This window comes from Epinephelus moara, chromosome 14 (genome assembly GCF_006386435.1).
Source record: "Epinephelus moara isolate mb chromosome 14, YSFRI_EMoa_1.0, whole genome shotgun sequence".
NCBI classification, from domain to species: domain Eukaryota; kingdom Metazoa; phylum Chordata; class Actinopteri; order Perciformes; family Serranidae; genus Epinephelus; species Epinephelus moara.
The window spans coordinates 6936736-6956229 of record NC_065519.1 but is presented as its reverse complement, the minus strand read 5'-3'; the positions used below and the strand labels follow the sequence as shown (position 1 = coordinate 6956229).

At 39.9% G+C, this 19494-nt stretch overlaps 1 protein-coding gene across 1 annotated transcript in view; it reads left to right on the top strand.

Annotated features, from left to right (window-relative positions):
• The first annotated feature begins 6060 nt into the window (after nucleotides 1-6060).
• LOC126401138 (potassium voltage-gated channel subfamily H member 5) overlaps nucleotides 6061-19494 on the top strand; it is a 157933-nt gene continuing 144499 nt past the window's right edge. Inside the window, exon 1 of the mRNA XM_050062240.1 lies at nucleotides 6061-6271. Coding sequence (XP_049918197.1) covers nucleotides 6199-6271 — 73 coding nt within the window. The 5' untranslated portion in view covers nucleotides 6061-6198. The remainder of the gene's footprint in view (nucleotides 6272-19494) is intronic.

Genomic DNA, 19494 nt, shown 5'->3' with positions numbered 1-19494 from the left:
CGTTAGTGTCTGACACTGGAAGTCACTGACCAACCACTTTAAGACTTTCCTCGCCATTGACGAGATTTTACGGCAATCTGTGTTTTCACTGTTATGAGATAGGGGGCGTTGTTACACATCTGAAATAGAACAGCACTTCCAAAAACCAACGAAGAAGAAGATACATTAGAAACCAGTAGAAAATGATGTTTATTGAGGAGATGTAGCAGACTCCGACACTTCCTGTTCTGATCAACATTCTGAATCTGATTTGGAAACGAGTTTGGTGGGACGAAACCTGATCTCCATTAAGGTGACAGTGACACACGGACAAGACGACCACAGAGGAGAGGGAGACAACAGAACACTGAACAATCACTGAACGTGGCAACGTGTTTCGCTATACCTCAAACTGACTATTATTTTCGAAATTGACATAAGAAAATGAAAAACAAAAAAACGAAAAATGTAAATGTGAAATTGATTTTATACTTGAAAATGACTGTCTTTGACAAAAATGCAATTTTCTGTTTTTTAATGAAAATGCACAAATTCAAGTGCTTGAAAAACGAATGGAATAAGACAGAATAAAATATTTTTTAAGTATGAAAACAGAAGGTATGTTCTTTATTTTAATGTACATACTATTCACATATTCATAGAACAAATTATTCTGTGAGTCTCGTAAGTGAATCGGAGAATATGATCAAAAATGCTGGCGGTCAAAATAATACTCTGGCGGGGAAAGTCTCAGTAGCAGAGAGGGCCCCTCCTCCTTCCTTATCAACGTAAAGCCACCTCCATTCATTTACTGAGTACTCTCTAACAGCAGTCTTCAATGAGCCTCCGTACATCTGTGTATATGTGCGCAGTGAGACAGAGAAGCTCGTCTGCAGAGCTCAGCTGCCGACAGCTGTCCGACCTGCGCTGTCACATATGTTTGATACCCCATGATGCAAGTGGGACAATTAAGGGCGTCCCACAGGAGTGCTTTGAACCATGTACGTTTACTGGCAACACACACACACACACACACACACACACACACACACACAATGCTGTAATACCTCCTCTGAGGTGGTTTCGACAGCGTCAGATGGGAGTCAGCAGGTGTTAACAGGTGCAGAAATGTAGATGAGAGATTTGTAAATAAGACTTTGAGATACAGTCAAACATCAGAGTGAGTGTGTCAGCTGCAGCAACTCACACCTGCAGGACTCAGATCATATTCATGATACATTGTTTGTGTCATAAAGTGTGACTTATGGTAGTTGGTAGAGTTTTGTAAAGTATTGTGTGTGTTTTGGGTTTGGAAACCCTCGAGGAATCACAAGATATATCTGAGGGTTTGTGACAGGATCAACAGGAGAGGAGAGCAGAGAAATGACTCTTTAATCTTTTGTATCTCCCATGTGTGAATAACTGGATAACTTTACCCTTCACGATGAGACGGTGCTTCATTTTAAAGGACAGGTTCACATTTGTTTTCAACTCCATCTTAAAGGTTCCATAGGCGACATTCGGAGCATTAATAATGCAACAAACCTCTATTTGCTCTGTACAGATATAGAGGAGTAATCATGTCCTGAGCAGAGACGGAAGTCACGCTCCCTCTGTGTGTGTTGTAATCTGAGCTTCTCTGTGGTTTGTTGTGGTGAGCCTGTCCAGCCGTGCATGTTACATGTGATAATCAATCGCTTTATCTGGTGTAGTGTGTCATAGTAGACGACAACTGACGTCACGACAGAAAGTCTAACATGTTTGATTTTCTTTTTGTCTCTCACAACTTCTCCTGTCACAGCCGTCAGCCAATAGGAACACAGCGTGATCTACTGCCGTGGACAATTGTAGATATTTCCTCGAGGGATGTTACCACCATAAACAGCAGAGGCAGTTTATCAACGCGGTGCAAACAATTCTTTATATAACTACAACATGAAATGGGACTTTGGTAGCAAAAATACAGCACCATTGGAAGACACATACTTAAAGCGACACTTACCTTTCTGGAAATTTTACACTTTTCTTTGTTTAGGTTAAAATGTTATTAATAAGCTGATGGCACACAGAAATGTAAGTGAATTCCACCAGAGATAAAAACTCATAATTATACCATTCTCATATGGTTCTAAGAAAACTGTCGGTCCGAATGCAATGATTGGCCGGAGCGTCCTGTCTGTCTTCCCCATGTGGAGGCCACCGACTGACGTAACCGCTCGCGTAACATTACACTTACTAGTAACATTAATGCTACTATCTAATGTTAGCACTGTAACCTTATTCTAAAACTCATCAGTCATCACTGACTCCGGTTGAGTTTTAAAACTCCGGGGTTGCATTTGTAACGTTACACTCGTTATTTCTATATTGATTTAAAACCTAACTGTGGTTTTCAGTCGTCTTTTTACAATTGATTTTGGGTTTCATTATGTTAAAACCACTCTTTATATTGTTATACTGGTCCTGTCGTGGTTTTATTGTGGTTATATAATGCATTGTTTGCCTGTGTTCTTACCGAAGATTGTAGCATCTTAGGTTTTTGGCTCCCAAACTGGGGGGGGGTCAGGGGCCATCAAGGAGGGCATAAAAACCTGAGGGGGCACCAGATAATTAAAGGAATAAGAAAGACAAATAACAAATTTCTGTTTCACTAAATTATATTTATTATTCCTGTTTTTTATATATGTTTTTTTTTGTGAAATACTGAATTGTTTCACCACTTCAGGGCTCTAAAATCTTTTAAATGAAGCAAGTGGAGACATTTTTTTTTGGTTGAGCTGCTCGCTACTAACACCCAGACCAAAAACAGTGATGAGGGGTCAGAGGTAGACATTGCTTCAACAAAAAGTTGGGAACCACTGTGACAAAATGATTTCCTTGATGTTTGTGTGTCCTGTTTAAAGGAACAGTTATTATAGAAACCTGACGCCCTCAATCAGGCCTGCAGCGTACCTTAATGTGCTCCAGTCATTACAAGCCGTAGTAAAAAAAAAGTTAATTCCACCAACCTAAATGCATATGAGACTGTTTAAAGCTATAAATAGGTGCGCAGCCTCTTTTCCAGTCAATACTTTAAATGGTGGCGTCAGGTCCAGCAGACAGCCAGTGCAGATGTGTGACGCCTGGTTTGGGCCTTTGGCTCCTTTGGGCCCTGTTAACCCTTCATGCAAGCTAATGAGCATTCCTGAGGGACTCCTGCAGAGAGGGAGAGACTGTTGTCACCTCAGCACGGTAAAACAAGGAGCTGTTTCTTGTTATTAGCCACTTCACGGACGGTTAATCTGCTGTAGCTTGTTGTCTCTGATGTAGGGTGGTGGTTTTCTTACAGGAATTGCTCTGCACTCTGGGAAATATGCTTTTTTTTACTCTTCTTACCAACAGTTAGATGAAAAAAAAGGATATCACTTTCAATGGATGTTTGCGCGTTAAGTAAAAAATTGACATCAGGACTTGATTAGCCTAGCTTAGCATAAAGAGCAGAAGGAGGGGATAACAGCTAGTGTGGCTCTTTCTTTCTTTTCCACACTGTAACTAACTGCACAGTTTAAGTGGCACAATCGTGGCCGGAGAAACCATCTGCAGTGGCGCGAGGAAGTTATAACGGGCCCCCAGTGCACACTATAATGCAAGTAATCAATAACATCATTTTTAAATTAGAAACATTCTTTATTTATCATTCCTCTCAGAACACAGGTATATCCTACTGAGACCCAAACTTTTGTTTGGTATGTGCTTTAGTTTCTCCTAGCTATTAGGGATAACTAGGACCCGTTAAGTATGAAAAAACTAAACATTATCAACGCTATAATAAAGTCCCAGTGTCCTAAAACAAGACAATAATAAAGTCCTAATGTCCTCAAACGAGTACTTTCTAATTAACAGCGTCTTAGCTTGTTAGTGTTGCTAAAAATGGTCAAACTTGTCGCTATATCAAACTGAAAACCTTAATGATCATGAAAAAAACAAGTTTCAATCATAACATGTGATCAGGTTTTGGACCTTGTCCACTTTTGTGTCGGGATCAGCTGCAGACTGACTTGGCAGAGATGGCTGCCNGTTGCTAAAAATGGTCAAACTTGTCGCTATATCAAACTGAAAACCTTAATGATCATGGAAAAAAAACAAGTTTCAATCATAACATGTGATCAGGTTTTGGACCTTGCCCACTTTTGTGTCGGGATCAGCTGCAGACTGTCTTGGCAGAGATGGCTGCCATCTTGTTTTTACATGGATTAGTGTACTGTGGTCTTACCACCACTAGATGGCACAAAAAGTGTCCAAGAATGAGGACAACAGGTCTAAGTTAAGAAGAATGAAGTATAAGGTCAAGTTAACCCAAAATGTGATGTCCTCATATGAAGAAACAGAGTCTCAGGAGAGGAGATATATTCAAGGTGGCAATCTGAATCACTTGCAAGGGACAGCTCTCGTTATGGGCCCCTCCACTCCACGGGCCCCAGTGCACTGCCTGCACTGTCTATATTTAAGGCCCTGCATCAATGTCTCAGTAAAAAAAAAAAAAATTTTTTATAGCATAATCCCTTCAGGAAACACAGCAATATGTCTGTAAAAAACAATCACTTCTTCAGGAACTAACCCAGGTGGAAAAACAACAATGCATCACTGAAAAACACCCCAGGTGGAAAAACAACAATGCATCACTGAAAAACACCTACAGTATATTTGGTCCCTACAAAGCTGCTGGAAACACAGTGACAGGTCACTAAAACAGCAACCTTTGTCTTTTACAGTAGTCTGCAGCTTCGCAGGCGTCTCGCCAAGGGGTATGCCATCGATCATATCCCCCATCCCCTCCACCTGTTGACAAAGTCAGCTTGTATACTGTGTCACTTTGGAAACACTGATATGATAAATATGAAACGGATAAATGCCACATATTTGTAGTGTGCAGAAATGTACGATACCAATATTTTCTCCTGGCAACTGGATTATCTATCTTGTTTGTTAATTCTATAAAGAAACAAAAGTATAATGATGAAAATTCCTTGCTCTAAGGGGAGTTTTTGTGTCTGCAAACTATTTCTTGATAAACAACATTTTAGCTCTGCTGCTTTCTTAATAACCTCACAGTGATGGCAAGATTATGGAAGCCAAGCATGCCAAGTTTGATCACCAAGAAAGTTCCGGCACACAACTTCCCTTAAAACCAAAAATAGACATTCTGACATAGAAGAATGAGGTTGTAGTGTGCTTGAGGACCATATGAGACTTGAGAAAAAACACAGGTGCTCTTGAAGAAAAGGGTCAGCACAAGGGAAGAAAAAATGGAAATTAAACACTCATGCGTGGAGCAGGAACAAATGCATTTGAATTAATTGAAAAAAAAAAAAAAGGCTGCTAGACATTTTCACATGCTTCTAGGCTGCACAGCATCTGTGGACTACAATTTATTAATCAATTACTTATTAATATTTACAACCACAAACAAAATCAATTGCTGCAGAAACCCTTTATTGACTTCAGTAACATGTATAACTGCAGAATTAATCATTTATTAGACTAATAACTCATTGCAAAGTGAGACTCCAGAGTATTTTATAATTATTTAGTTATGTATTGATCTTTATTGACTATTGTCTCACCAGGGAGGGATTTTTCACAACCTGGCAACCCCAAAGTTGATCTCATTAATGCATTATAAAGCACTATTTAACGTTTGTTAACCTTTAATAACGCCATTAGTTATAAAGGCAGACTTGTAATATAATATCATTATTTATAAGAAAGTGGCACGTGTTCAAACTGTAGATAGAAAACACTAAATACATTTTTATAAAACATCAATAACAACAAAACACTGATACTGTAACGAAACTTAAGGCCTGAATATATTTTCTGTACTTATTAAGCTGTTTATAAATATATTAATTGACCAAGTCTTATAAAAATGTCGTTTTTTTTTAATTCCTGGCATAATTACACACATAATCTACGACACAGACATTAAACATATCATATCATCATTATTTTGGAGGACCGAGCCCACAGCAGCAGACACGCATGCGTCCTGGCGCTCCGGTCAGGCAGCGGGATGCAGCGCCGCCGCCGTGGCTCAGTGCGCCCCGAGCAGCCAGAGCGCACGGTTACAATGAGCTTCTCCATCGGTCCGACTGAGAGCCAGCGTCAGTACCGACCACCGAGCAGCACACACACCGCCACAGACCCTGACCGACACCAGCTCCGCCCGCCCGCAGCAGGATGCCCGGGGGAAAGAGAGGGCTTGTGGCACCGCAGAACACTTTTCTGGAGAACATCGTCCGGCGTTCAAGTGGTGAGTCCGCGCGCCGGAGCGAGGCTTGTTTTGGGGGGTTTCGTTTCACCAGGAGGCTTGGACCCGGACTCTGCTGCTGGAATACACTGTGTTTTTTATTTTTATTTTCATACCAGTGCAACCACGGAGGTTTGGTGGAGGATAAAGGCACATAATCTCACTTTATACCCGCATTTATTCCGCAGTGATGGAGTTTCCCCCTCTCTGAGGCGACATGAGTGTGTCATACATCATAATAAGTAACCTTAGACTGATCTAAATTACATGTTCAAGGGATTATTTCCACTGGGAGATACATGTGTTGCAGTTTTGAGGAAAACATGCTTGATTTTTGGGTCGTGTCGCCGGTTGTTTTCCTCAAGATGCTCCCCGGAGTCACTGTTACGCACCGTTTTAATCCCCTCCACATCAGCCTGTGCTCGACTTTTCGATCTTATATCATGTAAATTATGTCTCTAAATGATATGAGATTATTATGTTCGAATAAAAGCAGTGCTTCTGAACAAACGCTGCGTTTTTAACTGAGGATTAAAAGTTTATTTTGCTCATTAACGCGCCGGGTTGTACTAATAAACATCGGCAGCGGATCGGCCAATAAACCAGGAGCCATCTGATCATTACCTGTCAGCTCCGCCTCTTTTTGATACTATTATTATTTTTAGAAACGTGTCCCCACCTGGAGGGAGTCGCCTTTGAAATGTAATAAACCTCCTAAATGTGCGCTCCGTCATTATGTAATATTGTAGAGCTGCGTTTTGTTTATGGGACCAAACTAAGTGACAGGTTGTGAAGTAAAACGAGCGATCAGCTGGACTAAATGATAAATATCCTCTCAGTTATTCATCATCTTAATGTCTTCAGAATTACTCAGCTGCATTTTTGTTTTGTCAGGACACAGCTCAGGGTTTTTTTCCCCTGTCTCCATCTGCGCTATAAAGTGCAGCGGACTTGGCACCGGCCTGAGAAACACGCGCCCTCTCCCCTGATTAGATTGATTTCTTTATCTTCCCAGAAAAGTCAGAGGAGTAATTGGCCGGAGTGGAAGCCAGGGTTGTGGATGGGGAGGGTGCGCGGGGTGTCTGTCTGTCATCGCGGTGTTTGCGCCTCAGGCAGAGCCATGGATTCCTTGAGGGAGAGTTTGGGCCCTAATTGGGGAGCCATTGGTTGGTGTGGTGTCTCTTTTTATCTTCTGCTCGAGAAGACACAAAAGCAATTAGCTGGAATGATGTGAGGAGATTGTTCTGATGCTGCTGCCTTTAAGTTTGGGGAATCTTTGGGGCTAAAACTGTAACATGGACCACATGGATGATATCTGCAGGATCAGACGTTTGTTGACCTGTCAGTGATACCAGACACATGGCTGCAACTAATTATTGTTCTGATTTGTTCATAGTTTTACTATTTTCTGGCATTTATTATTCTATGTTACTTCATTACAAAAACGATCTGTAGCCAATAAGCTGTCAGTGATCCAAATGGGTATACAGTACATAGAGACAGAGACCATAAAACCTTTCGAGCTGTGGTGTTCGGGGCTTTATGAGAGGCAATATCCACATATAGATACACTTATAATGGTCTTACAATTGTGACTATATGTTCAGGGTATCTAGAGACAAAAAATGACATTAAACACACCAAAGTTTGGTTTTTAGTTTGACAAACTCAAAAGCCAGTTAATGACATATAAAATAAAGTTTTTGAGATCGTCCTTCTTTACAATAAACAGCACAAATATTTGATTAAAGTCAACAGTTATACTTCTTTTTAGAAAATGTAATGTTTTAGTGTAGTGTTCTGTATAGAGAAGCAAATAAAACATAACACAATTTCAGAGTTAAAGGCAGGGCCGGAGCAAAAATTGAGCCATGGGCCCCCATTGGCCCCCTCTTCGTAGTAATTTATTTAAACACAAATGTATTCGGGAATATGCCCAATACATATATATATATATATATATATATATATATATATATATATATAATGTTGAGAGAATTATCCAAGACAAATCTGACCAATTCATTTAATATTTTTGCGTTGTCATGCACATGAATGAATGACTTCATTTCGAGCAAAACAAAAAATAAAAACAAAAACAAAACATCAACAGACATGCTCAAAAATTAGCAGGAAGTAGTGTACAAAAGGAAATTGTCAACAACTATCTCAAACTAATTTCTAACCATTAATAAAGATAAATAAACAACAGTCGTAGATATTAAATATACAAACCCCATCCCATCTAACTCATCAGCATCACCCCTCTTCCTCTGCATACCTCCTTAAAACACTGTGCCTGCACATGATACATTAAAGTACTCTGTAGATGTGCTTCCCTTAAACTCCTCATCTAACCCATTCCATAAATGACCACCATTTGTATATCAGTTGTATCATGTTGCCTTGAATTTTTGAACAAGACTTTGTTTTCCTCGCATGCCTCCACAGCAAACATATTGATTTATTGATTGACTGGGGACCAGGTTTAACAACAGCAAAACTATATCAAAACATCCATTTACAAACTCTCACACAGCTCGTGCAGTGTAATACAAGTCTCATTTATCCAGTCGAATGCTCAGTGCTTTGCAAACACATGCATCTTCACTAAAAAGCCTCTCACTGGCAAGGAGCACGCCACAACAATGTGTCGTTTAAATGTTTAATTGTAATTCAGGTGGTGTTAGTTGTTGAGGAATGGTGGCAGAGGGATGTCTTCTGAGAGGTTGATCTGGGAGGATGTATTGGAGATCGGGCAGAGAGAGAGGGAGACCTAAGCTCATTACAGGCCCCAGACGGTTCCTAGAATGAGACATGGGAGAGGTATGCACCTGACTGAATAAGAAGAGATGAGGGGAGAAGGGAAGAGAGGATGAAGGGATGTTGGTAGGGATGAGGTAGGGAGGATGATGGATTAAGGGAAGGGAGGGTGGGTCGAGAAATCTGAGACAAACAGAGGATCAGTTGTTAGCAGTTGTTGAGGATCATGCCCAGCTGATTAATCCCCCCACACCTGTGCACACCTGTGAAATAGGCGGAGCAGTTTCTGTTTAAGCTCAATGTTGTAATTAATTAATTAATACTCTTGACAAAGTCCAGGAGGACTGAAGCATAGTTAAGTGGGATTTATAATTGTGCCTCAGCTCTAACACTGTAGCCTACGCCGTTGTGAGCATTTATACTTGTGCGGTGGTGTGTCTGTGTCAGTCTGCAGTTACACTTCCAAAACACTAGTCAACTGCAGGGTTTAATTGATTCAAACACACCCAAAACACACATTAAACGTGGCTTAAAAGCGACAATGTCAAACACAAGAACACAAATCAGCTTCACTATAACTCGCAGCATTCACAGACAAACACTTGTCTTTATCTGGACACATTTTCCCCACAAATACAACATGCTAATGTTATTAGCATAAGCCTATAGCATTTTACAAATTAAATTAGCCTAGCAGCTAGCAGACGTTTCCTTTACTCATATGAAGCCAGGGACAACAGCAACATTTAACAAAGGAAACGTTACAATATTAGGCTCCATTACAGCTCACAAGGTTCAACGACAAAACAACTGTCTTATACTAAACACATCTTCCAAACAAATATAACATGCTAACGTTATTAGCACAAGCCTATGCCATTTTACATTGAATAAATTAGCCTAGCAGCCGACGATCTTTTCCTCTTCTCATATAAAACCAGGGACAACAGCAACATGTAACAAAGGTAACGGCACACAATTTGGCTCCATTACAGCTCACAAGATTCACCGACAAAACAACTGTCTTATACTAAACACGTTTTCCAAACAAATACAACATGCTAACATTATTAGCACAAGCCTATGGCATTTTACATTGTATAAATTAGCCTAGCGACAAGCGGAGATTTCCTCTGCTCATATGAAGCCAGGATAAATCACACACAAGACTTAAAATGCTATTTTTGTGGAGGCTTTATTGTCTTTACAATTTATTGTTCCTTTTCTGTGAAATTAAAGTAAGTAAAAGCTTTGTTTCCACTGAGGAAAATGGCTTCAGCTTACAGAAATAGACATGAGGTCTGTGTGACCGTGACATGCAGTTACATTTCTGGGAAGATGCATGTCAGGCAACAGCGTCGATTCCACGCAGAAGTATATATCTGGCTTTGCTAATAAATTGTGAAGCAGAACAAGAACAGCGTGCGGGATTTTCTGTCCAAACAATATTATTTTATCACACTACATATCAGTATCAGTGTTGGCTGGTAAGTAACAAGAAATTCCAGTTGAGAGATCCCAAAGATATGTTTGAGGTCATGTAGACAGGGTTTTTAATTTGGGTTTAACTGTGCAAGAAAACATCACTTAATGCTTCTAACTGACCTTTCCCCTGACCATCGCTACCTCAGCCTGTAGATTGGTGGACAGAGAATAGCTTAAAGGACAACCCAAGTGCTGCTTAACAGTGAGTTTGGTATAAAGAACCTTAATCATACTGACAGATCTCCTCCTGAAACCCATGTAATCCATACCTGAAGATAGATTCTGCCACTCATCTTTCTTTCTTTTTCAGTATTCAGTGACAGAAAAGGACAAAATGTAGCCTATATGACATGCAGTGATCTAAACAGTCTGCAACTAAGTGTAATTTTGATGAATTCAGTTTGAGTTTCACGGGTTAATTCAGTCGTCAGTGGTTCCAGTCAGGGTCAGTGTTTCCTGTGGGTGTTTGGAGTGTGTCAGTGGGACTCATGACCTCAATGTTTTTAAAATCCTGGCATCTGTATATTGAGGTTTGTGTGATCACTGTAACAGAAAAACAAGCTGAAAAACCTGCATGTTTCCACACGTTTCCTCTGCATGAGCGCACTCTTTGTTTCACTTGAGTCTTTCATTTTGCCTGTGAATTAGATCTGAAATTAAAAGATCTCATGTAGAACAGAATTACAGAATTCCCTGACAATTGAATCAGCCGTTAATGCTTAATAATCTCATCAGTGGGTTTCAGTGGAGAGTTTGAGTCCCCTGATGGTCCGAACACTGTTTCAGAAGCTACACTTCTCCAAGCAGCCTCTGTTGCTGACGGCCTTGAGGAGCCTCGGTTCGGCTAAGTAATTGGTTGTGATGAAAGAGGAGAGCAGGAAAGGGCAAGATGATTCTGGGTGTTGCATTCAGTCTTAGTCAGCTCTTTAATACTGGTGGGCACACAGGAGGCTGCAGCCGGCAGGTTTTTAGCCTTAAAACAAGAAGAGGATGAGTTTAAATAACTACAGTTCCTTTTTGTGCTGAAGAACCGCTGCAGTAATTGTTTGGAAAAAGACAGAGAAAACAGATGAGGCTCATATTGTTCTGGATTGTTCTGCGTTAAAGGTGTGACCCAGAGCTTACCCATAATGCACTGCAGTCTTGTGTGAGTTGTTCTGACCACTGAATCAGCAACATTTCAGGACTGAAACAGGAAAACAAACCTTCTCTTATCACCACTAGTGGGACAGGAAATGTCATGTTTGTCCTGTGGGTGGTGCCAGAGAAAAGCTCATATTGTTGCATTAAATTGAGGGGATAATCCTCTGTACGGTGGCTATTTTAGGACATCTCAGACTCTGTCAGGTCTGGCTCAACCATCTTCAGACTGAGCTGGACATTGTTAGATTTGAGGCAGAAACCTGATTCTCTGGGCTACACGTAGCTGTTTGTTCTAATTTTCGTTTAATCTGCAGAGCATAGAGTGCTGCAGGAATGAGCAACCCAGTCTCACTCCGAAGTCGTCGAAATTCGGCGCCTGGGAAATGACTTGCGGCGTCAGACACTGACAAAAAAAAGCAGTCCTTTAACATTGGCATGATATGCAGCTGGTCGCCATTGTAGTTTAATGGCGCTCGACGCCATCAAGGGGAAATGCAGTGGGACAAGAATGAAAGTTAAAGCTATAGTGCGTAACTTCTGTCGCCTCCCAGCGGATAATGCGTTATTACCACTAATAAGCCGAGTGTTACACAGAGTAACACTCGCCACACACCGTGTACACAGAGTACCACTAGCCAGTCGCCATACACCGTGTACACAGAGTAACACTCGCCAGTCGCCACACACCGTACACAGAGTAACACTGGCCAGTCGACCTAAGTGTCGACCTAACCTCCAAATTCCCCAGATCCCAATCTGATCAAACAACTGTGGGACATGCTGGTACCCCACCTCACAACCCACAGGACTCAAAAGATCTGATGCTAACACTCTGGTGCCAGACATTATAGGACACCAACAGAGATCCTGTGTCCATGCCTTGACAGGTCAGAGCCAAGTCCGGTCCAAGGAGCACCAACCGTCGATTGGGGATACCTCTGGGGAACCAGAAGGTCTCTCAAATGTTAGATCAGATTGGTATCTGGGGTATTTGAAGGCCAGGTCGATGCCTTGAGCTCTTTCTCCCATTCCTCAGGTCATTCCTGAGCAGTTTTTGTGGTGTGGCATGGTGCATTGTCCTGCTGGGGGCCACTGCCATTGACAAGGGCTGTTGCCACGAGGGAGGGTACTTGGTCTGCAATGGCGTTCGGGTGGGTGGAGCACGTCAAGTACTCACTTTATTTAGCTTTAACCACCACAAAGCAAATTTGATTTACAAAACATGACCAGCAGATCATTTTCTCTACATTTACTGACTGTAAACTGCAGTGAACTAAGTTTTCTTGCAGCAGTAAAAAAACAAAAACTTTTAAATGACTGGTGACATAAAATCCAGTTGAAAATCAGTCTGAAAAAACTTTGCTTCTTTAAAAAAATCCAAATGATATTTAGGTGAAAATTGGTAAACCAGCCTCTTCCTCTGCTCTCTTTTTAGTGTCATTCTGTCAGCCTGTTGTTCCACCTTCATGCAGATAATTAACATTAAATAAAAGGTCACTGTAGAGGCTCAGAATATACTCGCTTGGTTTGAAATAACATGCAAGTTTTCCCTCTGTATTTATGTAGTCATTTGTTGACTGGAGTGAGTCTGACTGGTAAACAGAACCAATTTATGTTTTATTAAAAATCAGATACCACCCAGTCAGTGAGGTTTTTCCCTGACTACAGCTGGAACAATTTTATTATCGTCACATTTTTTTTTTATATCATCAGAAGGCTGCCAAGTGAAATCAGTCAAGTGGTTTTACTCATGGGTCTGTAAAAAGCAAAGAGCTGCTGACACACCTTCAAGAATTAATGGGTGTGGGTTTCACTGTGGACATCTGAGTGTCCTTTCATAGTTTAAATGCTGTTTCACAGGTTTTATCCTCCTTGCTCTAAACATATGGTTTGGGGAACACTGCAGGCCTGTAATGTTTGTGGGCACGCACAAATCTGAAGAGTTGTTGCCGTGTCTTTTCATCCTGAGTTCTGTCTTTTATTAGCCAACATTTTTTTGGAAAAGAGGCACTTCTCTTACTGATGAATGATTACCTGCCAAAGTTACAAGTACAGCAGATCTGGCAGGTGTTGAAAGACGTTATCGGCAGCTTTAGCTCATTAAGTACAAATTGTAGGTGTCTCTCTGTATACTACTGACCATCTTCTAAAGCAGGTGATAGTTTTCTGACCTTTCAAGGAGCTGCTGGATCCAGTCTTTATCTGTCTGCTATAAAACAAAACGACTTGCAAGACTTGAAGAAAAATTTACCCGTGATACCGTAGGGAATCCATTACAGTGGACCATTTACAGTATGTAATCAATGTGCAGTAGTGTAACTGGTGAACGTATCCTCATGCAATGGTTCGTTTGATATCTAATGAAATAGTGCCAAATGAATTAGCGCCCCTACCACTTTAGGTTTAGAAAAAGAAATATAGTTCGGTGTCATCACATTAAGTACGTAACATGAAGTTACGTACTTAATGTAAAGTTATGTACGTAATGTGAAGTTATGTAGTTTAGGCTTAGGAAAAGAAACATGGTTAGGTGTCATCACGTTATATACTTAAGTTTAAGTTATGTACTTAACATAGGGTTACGTAAATTAGACAGTAAATTTACGTTGGTTACGTTTAAATTTATGTTGGTTAGGTTTTTGGAAAAGATTCATGGTTGGGTGTCATTGCATTACGTACTTAACATAAAGTTACATACTTAATGTAAAGTTACATACTTGGTGGGAAGATAAGTAGTTTAGGTTTAAGAAAGAAACATGGTTGGATGTTGTCACGTTAAGTACTTAGTGCAAAGTTATGTAGGTTAGGTTTAGGAAAAGAAACATGGTTGGGTGTTGTCACGTTAAGTACTTAGCGCAAAGTTACATAGGTTAGGTTTAGGAAAAGAAACATGGTTGGGTGTTGTCACGTTAAGTACTTAGCGCAAAGTTACGTAGGTTAGGTTTAGGAAAAGAAACATGGTTGGGTGTTGTCACGTTAGGTACTTAACATAAAGTTACATACTTAATGTAAAGTTACGTACTTAGTGGGAAGATAAGTAGTTTAGGTTTAAGAAAGAAACATGGTTGGGTGTTGTCACGTAAAGTACTTAGCTCAAAGTTACGTAGGTTAGGTTTAGGAAAAGAAACATGGTTTGATGTCGTCACATTAAATACTTAACGTAAAGTTATGTACTTAACATAGGGTTACGTAAGTTAGGTAAAGCACACTAAATTCACTTCTGTTCGGTTTAGGAAAAGATTCATGGTTAGGTGTCGTCACGTTACATACTTAACATGAGGTTACGTAGGTTAGGTTTAGGAAAATAAATTTATGTTGGTTAGGCTCAGGAAAAGAGACATGGTTGGGTGACGTCACATTACGAACATAGTGTAAAGTTACATACTCAATTTAAGGATACATAAGTTAGGTTTAGTGCAATAATCATGGCTGGGCGTCATCATGCTACTTAATGCAAAGTTATGTAGGTTAGGTTTAGGAGATAAAATTCATGTTGGTTAGGTTTTAGGAAAAGATTTATGGTTGGGTGTCATCACGTTAAGTACTTAGCGCAAAGTTATGTTGGTTAGGTTTAGAAGAAGAAACATGATTGGGTGTCACCACATTTCTTACTTGACGTAAAGTTACATACTCAATGTAAAGTACGTAGGTTAGGTTTGCAAAAAGAGTCAAGAAAGATGGTCCAGAGACACAATCAGACAGTCAGACAGGTTTTAAACAAATCCCCAGGTTAATCAAACTTATTTAGAAGAGAAAACAAAGATAAGAGAGTCAAATTATTTCCCAAAATGTTTGCTGTAAAACATCCATCACAGTTTATGGACCAATGTCACGCTTTAACTTTGACCCACTGCAGTGAACATAGCTGTATTTATTTCATTTATCTAACAGGGACCGTGCACAGCTTCTTAACTGCACCAGATTTGGCTATAAGCTAATTTCCATCTGTAGTCCCTATTGGGCCTGTATGTATGCACACAGTTTTCCTGTGCAACAAGTGTGCTCACTACTTGTGCAGCAACATCCTTGTGTTGCTACAAAAACAAGACCCCAGTTGAACTAAACTGAAACTTTCCCTTGATTAATCAGTATAAAGATGATTTTCATGCATCTAAAAACATATGACATGCAAGTGGGGGATGGTTTACAGCACTGCAACGTCTGGTCTAAGCAGTTTGTAGTTAACAGTTAAACAGTTAAAACCACCTCTGCTGTTCTCCCTGGTGACCGGGGATATATTCTGTATTGCCATGCAGAATATCTCAAATGAATAATTAATATCTATGTGATTATAAAAGAGCTGCTGGTGGTATTTTTCCACTGCAGATGTTTCTCCAGTGTGGCGTTAACCAGGCTGCTGATCTGTATTTACACTCTACCGCAGCTGCTAGTGTGCTTGTTAAGTTTTAACAAGGGGGTTGATGGGCAGGAAAATTATGGGGTGTCGATAATTTTTTGCTAATAAGGAGATGCCTACTATCTCCTTCACCCTCACACTCTCCTGCCCCTCAGTAGGAGCCTGCAGACTGATCTGCTGCATGAATTCATCATCAGTTGGTCAAGGATCTGGTTAGTTTGTCTTGTTTTAGACCGGACGACTGGTCCATACCTTTAACTGTATTGTGTATCCAAAAATGATGGTGCTTTTACCTCATCATCCAAACACAGATACAGTAACATATAAACATTTATGAGAACAAGAGGAAATATAATGCCAGGGAATAAAAGCATAAAATTACCCAACAAATAGCCTTCATGATAAATAATTAAACAGGAGGATAATGCAGGCGGCTATTTACATTCCAGAAATACATTAACATGTGCATTAAGATGTACATTCAAGTAATTTCTGTCAGTAGCTGAAATTACCAGCTGTCTTATTGTGTGGGTTAACTAAAGAGTGTGAATATAGCTTAATATAATTTTAAAAGTAAGTAAAGTGGGTGAAGTTTTTACCCCCCAATTCTTCTCTGATCTGTGTGAAATTATTGGGAAATATATCCATTAGTGTCAGATGCTGTTATTACAGTCAGAGCCTATTAGAAGCAGTTAAATGCAAATAAAAGAAAAATTTCAACTCAAGGTCTCCTTACTATCTCAAATAGCTTTCAACTATATCACACAGTTTTCACTGGGTGATAGCTGAATGATGAATCTGTTTTAATGCCAGCTCAGTAGTTGTTACAATTTTGTGTCACACATGTCGACCTATAAATTCAGTATAAATGTTAACTCATGACTTTGGAAGTATAGAGCCACAAAACAATCCAGCCTCAAGACACACTTAACAGTTTTTTCTGGAGCTTTCAACCATATTAACACTTGACTGTTTTCTCAAACTAGGTCACTATTTGCAAGCTCAAGAGTGAACTTTTATGGTTACATTAATCGTTTTGTTTAAGGCTGGGCAATACGGTAAATGGTAAATGGGAATCGAATGGCCAATCTTCAGATTATATTAGTGGACAACCTGCTCTACCATCTGAGCCACAGCCGGAGAAAATTAAATAGCACACTAGCTTTGACCAAATACCTCAATATCGATATTGCAACAGATTTATGGGATTGAGTATTTGTGCTTTACACAAAATATTGAGACAGTGAGATTTTTGAAAAATAGTCATCATTGATGTGTAGGGATGCACAAATAATATCGTCACATCGTCGGTATCGGCCGATATTGGCTTTGATATGAACTATTAAAATCGGCCAACATGCTTTATCTTAATTTGCACAATGAATGAATATTACATACATTGACAAGTATTGTATTTCATGTCTCTGAGTAGGCATGTATAATATGATGTTAATTCCACTACAGAAGAGACTTGATGATTACTAAGATCTGGGGGAGAAGAAAGTGGATTTATTGATATCGGTTATTGGTCAAATAAGTTGTTCTGTATAGACATATCGGATATCAACAAAAAATCCAATATTTTGCATCCCTAGTACTGTGGATATAATGACTAAGTGGATAGAGGCAAAAAATAGAACGGCTAAAACAATCTTGTAAATTCAGAAAATTACATAATTTTACTGTAATACAGCCTTTTAAACCAGGAAAAGACAACACTTATGATATTACGATATATCATTGATTTATTGCCCAGCCCTAGTTGTGTTCAAATTTTAGTATCCAGCAGAACAGTGGTGGAATCTACATTTAGTCAAGTAGACTGCTGTTGTACTTAAGTGCAAATGTAAGGTAGGCCCTACTACTACTACTACCAACTAGGCAGGTGATGAGCAGCAGATGTGTGATGTTGGGATCAAACAGTTTTTTGACCATGTTAAGTGTGGCAGCATGAAGAGTTTGCAGCATTTTGAAACTGAAATTGATGAATGGAAACGTACCTTTGACAGGCACTGAACTGTTGAATGGACACTTACCTGAGATGAGTAATGGACATGCAATGTTTTACCTGTGTGAAGGTGAGCATGAGTCAAAACAAATGGGTTACCGCACTCAAAAGAAAATTGGACATGGGTTTACTGTTGTTGCCCAGAACACGTGTCCGAACAAGTCAGAGGCCTTAAACGTAATGTTTTCTAATTGAAAGACTCTACAGCAAATATCGTAGCTAGCCTACTCCATTACATTCATCTGACAACATTAGGTAGGCTAACAGTTGCTTTATACTACTTTTTATTATTCAGCTTATTCTACAGACTATAAATCAACTAAAAAGTGATGATGTAGCATATTAAGCTACGTGGCAGTAAAGTAGTTGAAATTAGCCCCACCTTTACAGACGGGAACATTTAGGCTAAACATGAAGCATCAATAATTATAATACAATGATATGATTCTGAAATATGCCATTCTGCATAATGAGTGGCCCACTGTTAGCTCTTGTACTTTAAGTAGCCTATATTTTGATGCTAATACTTTGTACTTTTACCTAACTAAAGCCTGAATACGTCAACCGTCGTCGAGGTCAGTCGAGGAAGTAGATATCATTTTGTGTCAGAATAAAACTCCAGAAATGTCTTTGAACTTTTCATGAAGAAAATGTGAAACAAACCCTCTATAAAACAAAGACATTAGCTCACAGAAGCTAATGCTAACATAAGCTAGCAAGCCGAGGGGCGGGGCTTCCGCTATAAGAGGGCGGGGCTTTAAGCAGGCTGTAAGAAACATGGCTGACACTGCAGGTAGAGCCAGTGAGTGGCTGTGTGTGAGAAGAAAGGTGACTGGTGGATTACAGTAAGTAAAGCCGGACCTGGTGGTGTTAAAGCAGAGGTGGCTTGTTTGTTGTTGCTCTTTCAGAAGCAGTGTTGATTAGCATGCTAGCTAACAGCTTTGTGTGGCCTGGCTGCTCTGTAGCTACAGTATGAGAGGTTATTTAGTGTCCCCATTTGTTGTTAGAGGTGGTTTTTCTTTAATAAGTAGCAGAGGGATGCTTTTTATCAGATATAATGACGTGTAACACTGAAGACTGGTTAGCACAGGTTTTAGTTTTGTCTTAGGCAAACAATGTTTGCTAGCTTTTGCTTTGGAGGGAAGTGCTTAGTGTGTAGCCACAGGTAAAAAGCACACCTGTTATTGAGTAAGCCCAACAGACTTACCTGCACTTATACACTTTTCTTTGTTCTTTAGTAGCTCTTTGTAGTTTAATGGCTGAGCAGGCTGTTGAAGCTAAGCAAAAAGGTGGATATGGGGCCTGTTCAGTGTTAAGTAAACTTTATTTAGGCTATATATGCTAGCACAGTGGTTCCTAACTGGTGGGTTGCGGTCCAAAAATGGGTCTAATGTAAAGTAGGGATGTACGATATTGGATTTTTTTTTTTACCGATATCCAATATAACAACTTATTTGGCCGATAACTGAT